A 15,396-nucleotide genomic window follows, 5' to 3' on the forward strand; every position below is an offset into this window, starting at 1 on the left:
TGTTTTTCTGAGTCAGATAACCCAACTCTAGAGACTGAATGGTCTCGCTGAATCCTTAGATGTGTTTATATAGTTAGAGGTAACAACAGAAACCAGGGCAGTAAAAAGAACCGTGGAAGTTGTACAATGCATTCTAGGAAGGAGGATAGCAGATCACAGATGCTGTGTAAGAGAAGACAATGGGAGACAGTCTCTGTGGCGCAGGGCTTTTACTTAGGGAGAGGGAAGGCAAGGCAGAGGAAGCTGGAGAGAAGGAGGACGAGGGCATTAAGGATGACTGAAAGATTATAACATGCACACATATGAAGATGCATTTTATGAAGTTATTCCAATTGCAGTGATAACACTCCCTTCAAGAGATATAGACTAATACAAACTCCAGTCCTAGGTTTGAAAATCTTCTCTAAGTTGTTGCCAAAGAAGTCCCAAAGACTCCCCCCAAAATACAGTTGGTTGCCTCCCAGACCTTGAAGGTAAAACCCTATTGCCGTAGACATCACACTCTTCGGACCTAGAACTTGGAGAAATCTAAGTAAAACTAACCTGAAGTCTCTTTCTTCCCTGAGGACTCTCACAGGATCCAAAAGATGCAAAGTCTGATTTTTCTTTGCAGGTGGATGGGAGTGGGAGACAGCTTCCTGGTTAGGGATGGGGGCTCGTGCCAATGTCGCCTGCAAGCACTGGGACTCTGTTGGCTTGAAGCTGTGTAGGCCCTGTGCATGGTGTCGGTCTGCATCTGAATGTGCATCCGTCCTGTTGTATCTGGGACACCGTGTTTCCTGGGTGTCTTCCAGTCCTTTGGCCTCTTCCTCCACATAGCCTCCTGAACCCTGAAGGGAGGGGTTTGAGGAAGACAACCTATTTCGTACTGCATGTTCCAAAATCCCACTCTCTGCCATCATCCAGTTGTCGGTCGGTCTGTGCTAGTTTCCACCCACTGCAAGAGGGAGCTTCTCTGATACTGGCTGAGTAAGGCACTGACCTGTGGGTATAGACAAATGTCCTTAAGACCATTTGTTATGTTCCTTTAACAGAATACTATTTGGTTTCCTCTAGACCCATGACCTATCTAGTCTAAAGGCTATCCAAGCAGGCATAGATTCCAACTTGTGGAGTGGACCTTGAATGCAGAGTGTTTGGTTATTCCCAGAATGTTTGTGCCATTTCATTGGCATGAAATGCAGGCAGGTAGCCATTGTAGATCACAGGGTTTGTAGCTGGGTTGGTGGTTGCCTTTCTCCTCTGGTAGTGAGCAGAGTACCTTCTAGTACCATGAAATGTTAATCAGTGGCAGTAAAGGCTCTAAATAGGCATCAGCTCCATTATGTGTTTGGCTTTTTATGGTGTCCCTCTCCTGTGTGTGTGTTTTTTTAAAAAGGCCCAGTTTTAATTATGTGTATGTGTGGCCATGTCAGGTGTGTGCGCTTGAATGAGCACCCAGGGAGCTCAGGTGCCCTATAGCTGGAATTATAGGTAATTTTGAGCTGCCAGACGTAGGTGCTAGAAATCAAATTCTGGTCCTGTGTAAGAGTAGTAGACTCTTGAACACTGAGCCGTCTTTATGGCCCCTTTCTGTATTATTTTAAATGGCTACATATATTTTTGTAAAGACCATCCATGTGGTATATTTTTTAAGTTTACTTTAAATATTAAGATTTTTTTTCTTAATGACTAACGAGACAATAAGGCTATGAGACAGTGTCTTGTAGTTCAGGCTGACTGGAAACTCCCTTTGTAGCTGAAGACAGTCTTGAACTTCTGCTCTTCCAGCTTTTATACCTAAATGTTATAGGCATACACCACCATACATGGTTTATACAGTGCTGGAGATCAAAACCAGGCTTTCATGTGAGCACTCTACCAATTGTGTTGTGGTTCTAAACTTTTAACTGCTGATTTCTACATGAGGGGCCTAAAATGGCAGAGCACATTTCTGAGGGCTCTTCTTGTGTCTCCTAACTGAAGAGTTAGCTCACTGGGAATATAGACATCTAGTTCCACAGACTCTCAAAGGCATCAGTCACTGCAAGAGATGGTGAGCAGAGCTATTCCTTCTGCTTCTGTATGCTGCAGCCCTGCAGTTTACTTAATGGTTGTTATTTTAAGTTGCTTGCTAAGGTATTTGGTGTCCCCTCCATGTACAATTATCTTCAAGGTGGTACTCTGATCAAGCCTTCAAAAGTTGTTGCAATGCTAACAGCAAAAGTCAAAGCCAAAAAAGCGCAGTTTCATTTAATGGCACAGTGCTATGGAGCGAGGTGGACACCAGACATGGGGATCTTGGGAAAAATGCTCTCATAGTTTCTTGGTCTCAAACATAGAGAAGATAAGGATGAAAAAAACCTGAGTACTGAGTCAGTGGGCAAGGTGTCTTCAAAAATCTCTATTCTGAGCTGGGAACATGACTCAGCTGCTCAAGTGCTGGCTGTGTGAAGTGTAAAGATATGACTTTGGACTTGAGAATCCTCGTTTGTTTAAAACTCTATTTTTATGTATGAATACACTGTCACTTTCTTCAGATATACCAGAAGAGGGTATTGGATTCCATTTCAGATACTGTGAGCCACCATGTGGTTGCTGGGAATTGAACCTAGGACCTCTGGGAGAGCAGTCAGCTCTCTTTTTCTTTCTCTTTCTTTCCTTCCTTCCTTTATTTTTCCTTCCTTCTTTCCTTCTTTCTTTTTTTCCCCAGACAGGGTTTCTATGTGTATCCCCAGCTATCCTGGAACTTACTCTGTAGACCATGCTGGCCTCGAACTCAGAAATCCACCTGCCTCTGCGCCGCTACCACCTCCCAGCAGTTTTCTTAACCTCTGAGCCATCTCTCCAGCCTGATAACCTGTTTTCAAAAAGAGCTGGATGTGGTGGTGTGTGCCTATAATCCCAGAACCAGGGAAGCAAAAACAGGCAGATCTCAGGTTCTCAGTGATTAGTCATTGCAAGCTCTAGGTTCCGTGAGAAATCCTCTCAAATTAAGCAACACCCAAAGTTGTCTTTAGCCTCTAAGAACCATACACACCTATATACACGTACACAGCCACATGAACATAGGCATATGTATCTGTGCATCTCTTGCTTGCGTGCGCACACACACACAGATTCCCTCTTCTTCGTCTATACGGTCTCTCAGCAGAGGTCCCTGAAGAGGTGGAGATGAAGGAAAGGGAAGCCTGGCTGGCTCGGAGGGTCTAAAGCTTTGGATTCACCTGTGCTTGAGCTTCAGACAGTACCTGTAGGAGTCTGGCTAAGTCAGCTCCCAATCTGTACATTCCGCAGCATTACATCTTTGCTTTGTGGTGAAGTGGGCCTCAGCCTAAATTCTTGCATAGAGCTCCATGTTGTCACGTTAAGTTTTATCAGCAGGATACTGTACCTAGGACAAGCTTTACAGGCAGGAGAGAAAATGTAACTGATTGCGATGTGTCTAGGCTAAGGTACATTGCCACGCCTCTCCTGGTGGTTAGTGCATCACAAAGCTTCTACAAAATGCATGTTTTGTCTGTAGGGATGGTGCTGCAGTGGAGCACAGCCCACAACTCCTGTGGTTGGCAGACAAGTCACTGAAGCGAGTAGAGAATTAGCACAGATACGGTGAGTACACTCATGCTGACCCAGTGTGGGACCAGGAGGCTCCCGTGGAGCACGAGTGGGAGTCTGTCAAACCCTGGAAATCCTGAGGCTGGCAGGAGCATCTGCCCCAGGTCCGTGTGTCCTGCCCACATAGCCCTGTGCCCTCACTTCCATCCCCACCCTGGTGGTCATGTAGTCCGGTAGTCAGGTTAAACTTTCTGGCAGCTCCTGGAATCCTTATACACGAGGCATCTCCAGCACCCTGGCCTTGGCCAATGATGCACAATCACCCGGAAAGCCCGGTCCGCCCTCCCAACCCCCATTAATCGCCCTGTTTCACTGACGCTACCTCCCAAGAGTCTGTTCTCTGAGATTCACAGCTGCCTGAAGTCTCTTCCACTCCTGGCCGTCCTGCCTTGATCTGCACTACTGACGCCCATCACCCCGAACAGCACCACAACCTCCACCCCATCACCAAGCTATTCTCAGTCAGCTGTGTCCAGTGTGCAGTGACCATGACAAACCAATTTATGTTGCTTCTTTTGGTGGCATCTCCCTCAATAGCACCAAATATACACTAAGATATTTACTTTCCCATGTGCTTATTCTTTTGAGACAGCAGAAGTCCTGAACCGTTAGCCCTCCTGTGCTCACACCCCCAGCGCTGCGGCCACAGGTGCGTGCTGTCATGCACCCTCTGCTCTGTATCACTATTCACATCTAATAGTAATATAAGGTCAGTTTATTTTTTATTTTCCCAATGAATATACATCAATAACCAGTTATAAAATCAGACTTCTATAAAGTCACACAAAACTATCATTAGCTTTAAATTTTTATTGAATTCAGCCTCAGAATTGATAACAATGTTTCAGTGTTACTGTTTCTAACCAGGGTTCTCAGATGCGTCACATGATTTTTGAAAGTAACTTTTAAGACATACCAGTTTTATATATGTTAAAATCGTAGTAATTTCTCCAATTCTTTTTTTCAATGTCAAGAGTTAAAAGTCCAAATATTGAAAACTTAGGATATTAGTACAGTAGCCACCACAATATAGAAAAGGGGAAAAAATGATATAATCTTAAACTGTTTAAATTTTCCTTAACATTTCCTATAGTGATAAGACTATGAATTTCAACCATAGAAATTTCTCATTAAATGTTCAAGTATTTTCTATTTAAGTATATCCAAAGTTCTAAAACTTTTTTACTTAATTTGTACTGAGCTACTTAAAAAATAATTGTGGCACTTTAATATGACATTAATTCTACTGCATATCTTAAGTCCCTCAGGTATAACCTAACCAATAGCAGGTTACAGAAGAGAATAAAAAGTGTGTCTTTAAGGTGTGAGTCTTTTGGGGTCACGAGGAAACATTGAGGTCTGACGTACGTTATGCAATCCTAAAAACAGCATCGTCACCCTTTCCAACCCTGTGGACAAGAAAAATAACAGTTAATCCCCTTTGAAAACCTCTCATTTACCAGTCCAATGGCTTTTTGGTAGAACATATTGTTTCATTTTATAAAACTGGAACATACCTATTATATATTTTTTCCTCCTCCCCAAGACATAGAAATTCACTACTCTATTCTCTGGATCTGAACCTAACAGCTCTAAAATACCAGCAAGTAGAATCACACAGAACTTGCCCTTTGCCACTGGCTTACTGATTCCTATATTGTCTGCATACTTCATTTATGCTGAAGCACACCAAAATTCCTCTTTTTTGTTTGTTTTTTTCCGAGACAGGGTTTCTCTGTGTAGTCCTGGAACTCACTCTGTAGACCAGGCTGGCCTCGAACTCAGAAATCCGCCTTCCTCTGCCTCCCAGTAAAGGTGTACGCCACCACCGCCCAACAATTTCTCCAATTTCTCTCTTTTTAAGACTGATTGGCTGTATGTATGTATGTATGTATGTACATACGTATGTTTGTATGTTATGGGGATACACACACACACACACACACACACACACACACACACACACACACACACAAATCTTATTCCAGAAATCCAAAATGTTCCAAAATCTGGAATTTTGGGAGCACCATGCAACACTCAAGGATTCTCAATGGTAACGTCTATGAATTTATTCCAAACTTCAAGAAAATACAAAATTTAAAATACTTGTGGTCCTGAACATGTCAGACAAGGGATCCTTAACTAGTACCACATTGTGCTGGCCCATCTACTCATGACGGATACTTGGCTGTATCCATGTCTCAGCCACTGTCTAAAGAACCACTAGGAAGATGTATACATAAGTATTTCTCTGATGTGCCATTTCTAATTCTTTTGGGCACATTCACAGGTTTAGACTGACAGGCCACAGGGCAATGCTTTCTTTAGAGTATATACAATTGAGGCAGGCTGTTGGATCCGATGAGGACTGAATCTTTCCTGTTGGGAACTATAAAGCTATTTCCTGCATGGGGCATTTTCTGGTGATTGTTATGACAGCTTAAGCAGCAGTAGCACCCCTAGCGTAGCAGGTGCACCTCACTGCGGACTGGGCTGCTGAGCATCTGCCCATGTGCCCACCAACCACCTAATCCTCTTGGAGAAATTTCTGTTCAGGTCCTTTGCCTTGAACTCTTTATTTATTGTGGATATTCACTTCACCTCTTATCAAATATATGAATTATAAATATTTGTTCCCATTATGCAAGCTGTCTTTTCCTCGTATTTTAACTTGAGAAAATGATTTATTTATATAATTACATGTCTGTGTGCATGCAGATGTGTTCAGGAGGCATTAGATCTCTTGGCTCTGAGGTTTCAGGTGATTTTAGAGCCCCAATGTGGGTGCTAGGAACTCAGCCCCTGTCGTCTGGAAGAGCAAGTACTCTCAGCATCAGCCATCCATGTCTCGACCCCCGCTTCACTTTCTTCCCCGCTGGCCTCCTGCCCTCATGTTGGTGCTGGGAATCCACTGTAGGGAGCACACGGACAAGCTACAGCCTCTAGCTGCCTTCCCCCATTTCAAGTCCTGGGAGTCAAACCTAGCCTGTACATGCTAGGCAGGTAATTAATTTTTGATACACAAAGTTTAAAATTCTCCCTAAGTTCAACTTGGCTATTAATTACCTTGCTGTGTGTGCCATAGGTGCTGTATCTAAGACACCACATCCAAATCCAATGTTCTGATGCCTTTGCTCTGTTTTATTCTAATAGTTTTATAGTGTTAGGTTTCTCATTTAGATATTGGATCCATTTGGGGTTATTATTTTTATATGGGGTGAGGTAAGGATTTAACTTTGTTCTAATCACTGGGAAAAAAAAAAAACCATTGTTCTGTGACCTTTAAAATTATTTTAAATTTACATGTATGTGCGTGAATACATGTGAGTTTATGTGCACTACTACATATGTAAGAAGCCCACTGAGGCTAGAAGAAGGCATTAGGTCCCCTAAAACTGGAATCATAAATGGTTGAATTGTTATGTGGGTGTTGGAAACCGAACCCAGGCCCTCTGCAAGAGCGGCAAGTGCTCCTAACCACTGAGCCATCCTTCCAGGTCCCTTCTACAGTCTTTACATTTGCTTTTCATTTGAGTTTACATAGTTATTTATAAGCAATAAAAGTATTACCAATGCCTCCACCAGCATGAGGAGGGGCTCCAAAGCGGAAGGAATCAATGTAAGCTTTGATTTTCTCCAAATCTAAAAAAAGAAAACATAGCTTATCATCTTAGAAAAGGAAAAAAAGCTATTGCTAAAATGAAGATGGGGGAGACTTATTATGAGACATCTTTAAAATGTTCACAATGTGCTATTTTTATAATATACACTGTTTAAATATTTTAAATTAATTACCAATTCCATGGTGTAAAGCTCTCTCTGTAAGCAACTGAGGATCATGTATTCTTTGTGCTCCAGATAATATTTCTTCTCCTCTCATGAACATATCGTAAGAGTTGGACTGTTTCTGCAGAAGAAAAATGAATGAGCCACTACCATTCTTGTGTGCTATCACACTTTTCCCAAAATAACCAACCATGGGAGAAGATGACGGAGGTAATGATGACCCTTCTACATAACTTCCTCTCGATGGCAGAACAGTTTTTGTTTTCTCTGGTCAGATTTCTGTTCTCTTTACCTTACCCCTCAGTAATCAGAACACCTCAGCTAAAGCAGTGGGGAGTGGTTTTTATTTCACTTTATTGCTTGAAAAATTTTTTAAAAAAGATATGAATTTTGGTCTGTTTTGATTGCAAGTTACCAACAGATATTTATTTTTATTTATTTATTTTTTTTTAAGTAAAACTCGTTTAAGGAAAGTTAAATTGAAACTGAATTAACCTATACTTAACTTGTTGCCTATCAGGTATTTGATACTATCAGTTTTAACTTTTCAATAAACAATGACTTTGATTCCCAGATCACTTCAGTATTACCAGGAACTTGTTGTAAATGCTAAACCCTAATCGCTGCACCAGACCAATGATTAGAAATGCTAAGGTTAGCACTTAGCAATCTGTATTTTAAAAAGCCCTCCAGTCTGGTGTTGGTGGTGTACACTTGGAAGGCAGAGGCCTAGTCTATATATCAAGTTCCAGGACAATTAATGATAGATGGTAAGACCTTGCATTTAAAAATGTGAAAAAATAAAACCAAACCAAACTCCAAGCCCTGTAGATGGTTCGTGGGAACCACTGTAAAGCAAAAGCTCTGAGACATCTGGAGTATTAACTCCTAAACAGAATGCGAGCTTTGATTTTCTTCATGTCTATCAAAGGAAGCAATTTATAGTCTGGAGAAATGGCTCAACAGTTAAGAGTACTGGCGTTCTTCCAGAGAACCCAGGTTCTATTCCCAGCACCCATAGGGCAGCTCACAACTGTCTGTAAATCTATCAGGGGATCTGACTTCCTCACATGAATGCATACAAAATTAAATAAATCATAAAAAAAACCCAAAACCCCCACAATTTACCACCTTAGTGTTAATTCTTAGAAAAAAATGACCTAGGATATTAACTTAAGTTATCACAACTAATTTGTTACAAAATTCAAATTTGGTTATTAGAGAGTTCTCTTTCTCCCCCACAAACAGATGATTTAAGATCAAATTACTTACAGGATTTCTTGGGTCAGGCATGGTATAGAAAGGTCTTACTGCCAATGGATATTTATCAAGAACATAGAAGTCTGTATCATACTATTAAAAGAAAGAAACTGTGTTAGATCTATACAATATTTTGTGGAAATTTTCTAATATTAATCATTATATTAACATAAAATCCCTGAATTATTTTTCTAATAATTTAGTTTTCTGTTTAGATATGTAATGAAAATTGGGTAATGTTCTTCAAACAGAAGCAATTGAAATAAGTACTGTTAAGGTGTTTGATACTTTTTACTGCCTCACAGGCTTAGTTAAAAGCAATTGCATCTCAGCTCTTCCCCAATGCCATACCCTCTTGCTAAAGCTGCAGATTGGGAGAGAGCGACAGAGTGCAGGAGGCCTGCTCGGGCTGCTGTCCTAACACCGCAGGGCTTCAGGAAGCTTAACTATTTCAAGTGCAACCAGCAGGAGGAGCTCAAGGCATTTCTACACTTCTTTAAATTACTGTCCCTTAAAAAACACAATGAAGATAAGTTTTTTTCTCCTTTGGTTTTACATTTAGAAATAAGAGCAAGAGTGCACAAGTTACACCTTTATAGCTCAGAGACCCTTCACCACTAATCTGATAATCTGGTGTCCTTTAGAGACACTTCAGTGTGGCTGTACAAATGTCACACAATGAATTTAAATGGTTGGTCAGAATCTACCTAAACATTTTTTCTTTTTCTAAGAACAAAGTATAATTCTCTTTACTAACTCTGGAGACATACCACTGTAGGGAAATGGTAAAATACATTCCTTTTCCTAAGGAACATTTAAGATTAAAAAAAAAAAAAAATCCAACGCATGTATGAATCCTACCTTTTCCTTCACCAAACGACCCAACAGTTTTTCATTTGGTGTACTGAAAAAAAAAAACATGAAAGTAATATTTTAGGGTGAAACAGAAACTCTCAGGGGATGGGGGTGGGAGAGTGGTGATCGTACACCTTTAATCCCAGCACTTGGGAGGCAGAGGCGGGTAGATTTCTGAGTTCAAGGACAGCCTGGTCTACAGAGTGAGTTCCAGAACAGCCAGGGCTACACAGAGAAACCCTGTCTCAAAAAACCCAAATAAAATAAAATAAAATAGAAATAAAAATAAAAAGGGGTTGGAGAGATGGCTCAATGGGTAAGAGCACCAACTGCTCTTCCAGAGGTCCTGAGTTCAAATTCCAGCAACCACATGGTGGCTTACAACCATTCATAGAGATCTGACACCCTCTCCTAGTGTGTCTGAAGACAGCTACAGTGTATTCATAATAAATAAATACATACATTAATTAATTAAATAATAAAAAAATAAACTCTCTTACTTTCAAGATTTGTCTAGGTGTGTTGGATCCACTGGAGTTGAGTTTCATAGCAGCTGTGAAACAGCTTGATGTGAGTGCAGAGAACCAAACTCACCGCCTCTGGACTGGCAGTCAGAGCTCTTAAGCACTGAGCTTGACGTTGACTGTAGTTTTTAGATTAGAAAGGCACCTTTCTATTTGAGGTTCTCACAGGATAACGAACATACTGTCAGCTGCGCACTTGCGTCTGTTAAGACAGGCATTTCAGGAAGCCACCACAAGTGTGCCTCCCCAGCTACTTGGTGCACATATATACACACTGCTCCAACACTTAAAAACCAAGCAGAGCTTAGGATTCTGCTGATCCAGAAACAGGAGGCAAACACTTTACTAATTATGTAAAATAAAATATAGTGGATTAACATTAGAAGGTCTTGCCATTAAATAGTCTTCTTTCCTATTACTCCACAAAGGTTTGTAATACGACAACCAGTATACCCAAGTCTTTAAATAAACAAATAAATAATGGGTTTAGAGTCAAGTATAATTTTTGGGTAAAAAAATTTAAAAGCAACCACCTTTTGCTTCCACATATCTCCTATGTACTGTCATGATAATTTACTATTTTGACTAGGAACCTCTGAAATATTGACAACAATTTTCTATTTTTACTATGCAATTTATTCCAAATAATAAGGAATATGAATTACATTTAGGTAGCAAAATATGGAATATCGATAACATACAGACATTAGTATTTTATGTCTAGTCCTGTATGGGGTGATTTAGAATGTTCTTTACCTTGTTATCACAGTGATTTTTAAAGTGAAGTAATATTATAAATAAAATTCACAGGCAATTTATAGTTATTTGTTTAATCTTGGCTGTCCTATTATATAAACCAGGTCCCTGCCCTGAGTGCTGGGATTAAAGGTGTGTACTACCATGCCTAGCCATAAAATATTTTTTAAAGATTCATTTACTTTTATTTTTTATGTATGACTGCTTTGCCTGTATGTACGTATATGTACTACATGTATACCTGGTGTCCTGGGAGGCCATGGATCCCCTAGAAGAGGAACTACAGATAGTTGTAAGCCATTTGTACTGGATCCTCTAAAAGAGCAGCAAGAGCTCTTAACTGCTGAGCTCCAGCCCCCGCCCCATATAATTTATACATTATATGTTACATATATTATCTATCTACCTCTCTATATAATGTATTTATTTGTTGTGAGTGACTGTTTGCCTACATGTGTTCTCTAAGAACAGCGAGTCCTCTTAGCCACTGAGCCATCTTTCCAGATCTCCTCTCCATTCATTTTGAGGCAAGGTCTAAGCTGCTCAGGCTGGCCCAGGGCCCACTCTGAAGTCCCGGCAAACTCTGGATTAGTGACCTCTTGCCTCCCAAGAACATGGGGTTACTGGTCCGTACCACCAGGCTTGTCTTCCTACATTTGTCAAAGGGTTATAAATAGGGAAAACACTGAAAAGTTATAGACAAAATTATTAAAGCATAGGCAAACAGTATTAAGTATAAAATTTTAATTATTATGTAAAATATTATTATGCAAAATGCCAATATTAATAAAAGTTATCAGCTAGGTGAAATACAGTAAACCTTAGCATTAAAGTTAAAAGAGAAAATACCAGAGACCAACCTTAGATCTTCCTCGTCGTCCATTTCAACTCCTGCTTCTCTAAGCATAGCCAAAGCCTCACAATATTCCAGTCTTAAAGTTGGCTCCAAAAATTTGAACGGCTCACATGGGAACTGTTTATTCACAGTTTGAATTTCAGTCTGAAACCTGCATGTTCAATGCTTTAGTTAATAAAATGTTAGTTAAATGTTTCTTCCACAAGAGGTCACTATAAGCAGTATACAATACCAGCCTGAACTAGCGACTGAGCCAAGAAAAACATTATCAAACATTCCAGTTTCATGTTTTTTCTTTTAAAAGTTACAGTAGCATTAAAGGATTAAAATTTTTATTTGCAATTACTATCAGCTAACACTGTTAGAAACACAAAATACCCATTTTGTGAAGCATGAAAACCCCGATGTTTTAATCCTTAAACCCTTCTTAAACACGAGGACACTAATGCAGGTCTGCCTTGTTCCCCCACACCCACCATGCTTTCTCAGACAGTTCAAGAGCGCTACTTCTTTCCTACTGGGATATCCCTAAGGTCCAATGCATACCCTGCACATAGTAGGACAGAAAGAATGGTAACTGCAGAGAAGAGTCCTGCATTTCTGTTGTGAAGGACACTTTCTTTTTTCTGACTCCCTGACTAGCCTCACACTTGAGATGCGCCATGTTACTGTCTCAATGCTGTAGTTAAAGGTATAAGCCGCCATATCAGAGATATTTTAATAAGATTTAGAAAAGCATTTTTTGCTATAATATTTATGGATGAAATGATATGAAACTTGTTTTAAATGGGGAAGGAAATGGGCATAACAAGAATTAGCTATAGACTGGCAATACTAAGTACATGGGATTTGCAGGCTTAATGTTCCTAATTTAAACATGTTTTAAATTAAGGGCTGGAGAGATGCCTCAGTGGTTATAAGCATTCTTCTCTTGAAGAGGACCCAAGTGCAGTTCCTAGTACCCACATCAGGTAGCTTGTTGCCACCTTGTAACTGTAGTGTCAGAGAAATTGACACCTAGATTCAGAGGGCACTTGTACTTACAACATATACACACACCACCCCCACATATGCATAATAAAAAGAAAAAATAGTCTTTACGCCCATATGGGATTCCAGGTGTGTCACATCTAGCACAGTCCTTGTTTTGGCTCTTTGCTTCTCCTCTCTGAGACCCATTTGCATATTGTCTTGTATCAAACATGAGCGGGTACAGCACAAGCCTGACAGTCCAAATTACAAGGGACAGGATAGCAAATGGTTTCTAAATGAGCTATAAACTATAACAGAAGGCTGTTTTTCAAATCACTGCCCCTATAACCCTTCTCCAATCAAAACAAAAACAAAAAGACACCAAAAAAACTGAAATTGTTTTGAAATTAAGGCCATTTCAGAATATCAAATAATTATAACCTTTCTTGAAGTCCTTTGAATATTTGCACCAAAGTGTCAGCAATCTCTTCTACAACTTCATGGTAATGATAATTAAAGGCCATTTCAATATCCAAACCAACAAATTCAGTCAGATGTCTATGGGTATTGGAGTCTTCGGCTCTGAAAACTTAACCAAAGAAAAACAGCACAATATTTTAAGTCTTGGGTAAGTGAGGACTTAAGTGCAGATTTCTACTGGGTAGTGCCCAAGTGATACTGTTTCCCACCCCACAGAGTGAGATGGAGTACTGATCAGCCATCTGTTCCAGCATTCTCCTAGACATCAAGTTCATTACAAACTCCTAAGTCCTAGAGAAAAGGAGAACCAAATGCAAATTAATAAGAGGCTCTTGAGAACCCCCAGGGAATGCAAGATCCTTAGGCACCAACTCAATAATTAAAACCAGACTCAATTATGACCAGTACAGTGAGTCTGTCTCCATTTTATTAAGATATGGCTTAAGCAAAATGAACCTGCATAAATGAAGTAACGTTATACACGTTCAGCAACTCCCACTCCAGTTCTGCGCTGTGCGTCTCCCTAAGGCCTCCTCACCAGCTTGGCTCATCTTTCACTCTCCTGCCACATTAAGATTCCTGCAGCACAGCCCTGCTTGGACACTCACAAGGACTCCCAAAAGATTACTCTAACAAGACATAAAATGACAAAAGTCTGAAAGCTTTGTACTCTGCAATTTAGTCTTAGCTTATCCTTTTACATTCTAACCACTCTTATTTCTGTTTTCTCTGGTACTCCGTACTTTTACCCATCCTGGTCCTTCTGACTAGAACACATCTCAGTTTTTATATATCCTACTACATCCTTAAAGCTCACTGTAGTTTGAATTTTCTTTCACAGAGACTCCAGCAGACAATATTTTTACACTCACTGATAATTTTACCACACATTTTGATTATTCTTTTTCTTTTGAGACAGGGTCTCATTCAGTAGCCCTAGTTGTCTGGATCTCATGATGATCCTCCTGCCTCAGCCTCCTGAGTGCTGGGTTACAGGCATGAGCCACCACACGATTCCCCTGACACAGACTTAAAGATGTCATTTGGATATATAATCATGGGATTATTTTGCAATTCATTTGCTTATTCCCCGTGACTTATCTATGCGTGCATCGCATATTCAGTACCAGAAGTGGGGATAACATGTTACCTTTTCACTCAAGGCATGGTCTGTAAACTAGGAGTAGCAGCAGTTATGTGAGTGTCAGAGCCTAGTCTCAGGTTTTACCTGAGGATGCATCAGAACCTGCATTTGACCAAGTTCCCTATCAGCATTTCGTGAGTGCTGTTGATTCTTCTATGAACATGGCACCCAGCATAAGAATATATATGTAATACATGTCTGGCAAATAACTGCTCAATAATTTTAGAAAATTAAACATTTAAATTTTGTCCCAATTTCTCTATTAGCAAAAGCTTAAGCTTTGTTCAACTATCAAAAACCTTATATTATATGGCTGTACATTGTTTGTGCAGTGCCCACAAAGGCTAGAAGCAGGCACCAAATCCCCTGTAACTGGAATCCTATTTAATTGTTGGCTATGGCTCAGCAGTTCAGAGCACTGGCTTCTCTTCCAGGGGACCTAGGTTCGATTCCCAGCACTTGCACAAGAGCTCATTGAGAGTCATCTGCCTCTGAGTCCTAGAATTAAAGGTATATATCAGCATGCCTGGCCAGTCCTCAAAGCACGAACTTTTTTTTTTAGTTTTTTGAGACAGGGTTTCTCTGTGTAGCCCTGGCTGTCCTGGAACTCACTCTGTAGGCCATCCTGGCCTCGAACTCAGAAATCTGCCTGCCTCTGCCTCCCAAGTGCTAGGATTAAAGGCGTGCGCCACCACTGCCCAGCTCAAAGCATGAACTTTTAAGATGAGGTATTGTCATTGACACACATGTGTATGTGTTCATTTCTATCTTGAAGTTCAGCTCAATATTTTTTCCTTTTCTTTTTGTGGAACTGTATGGAAAGCCCTACACATACTAACAAATGAACTACCACGGAGCCAGCTACATCCCCTGCTCTTAAATTCTACTATTTGTATAGTCAGTATATAAAAGGATTCAAGCTTTCAGAGTATCTAAACTCATAACTACTCTAAAATTAATGGACTTAATAGAATTGTTTAACTCAACATAATCATACATTTAATAAACATAAAAATGGCAATACCTTACCTGGTCCAATGCAGAAAACCTTCTCAAAATCAGCACAAATGCACATCTGCTTATATAGTTGTGGAGACTGAGCAAGGTAGGCATTATTTTTAAAATAGGATACAGTAAAAACATTGGCTCCTCCTTCACTGGCAGCT

The 15,396-nt window shown here is 40.2% G+C and overlaps 1 protein-coding gene across 1 annotated transcript in view; it reads right to left on the reverse strand.

The window, feature by feature from the left end:
* Window positions 1–4,392: 4,392 nt before the first annotated feature.
* Dars1 (aspartyl-tRNA synthetase 1) overlaps window positions 4,393–15,396 on the reverse strand; it is a 48,659-nt gene continuing 37,655 nt past the window's right edge. The window contains exons 9-16 of the mRNA XM_052200188.1: window positions 15,260–15,394; window positions 13,048–13,195; window positions 11,639–11,785; window positions 9,505–9,547; window positions 8,656–8,736; window positions 7,393–7,504; window positions 7,168–7,239; window positions 4,393–5,006 (exon numbers count right to left, since the gene is read on the reverse strand). Of these exons, the coding sequence (XP_052056148.1) occupies window positions 4,915–5,006; window positions 7,168–7,239; window positions 7,393–7,504; window positions 8,656–8,736; window positions 9,505–9,547; window positions 11,639–11,785; window positions 13,048–13,195; window positions 15,260–15,394 (830 nt within the window). The 3' untranslated portion in view covers window positions 4,393–4,914. The remainder of the gene's footprint in view (window positions 5,007–7,167; window positions 7,240–7,392; window positions 7,505–8,655; window positions 8,737–9,504; window positions 9,548–11,638; window positions 11,786–13,047; window positions 13,196–15,259; window positions 15,395–15,396) is intronic.

Source organism: Apodemus sylvaticus, chromosome 12 (genome assembly GCF_947179515.1).
Source record: "Apodemus sylvaticus chromosome 12, mApoSyl1.1, whole genome shotgun sequence".
In the NCBI taxonomy this organism is placed as follows: Eukaryota; Metazoa; Chordata; class Mammalia; order Rodentia; family Muridae; genus Apodemus; species Apodemus sylvaticus.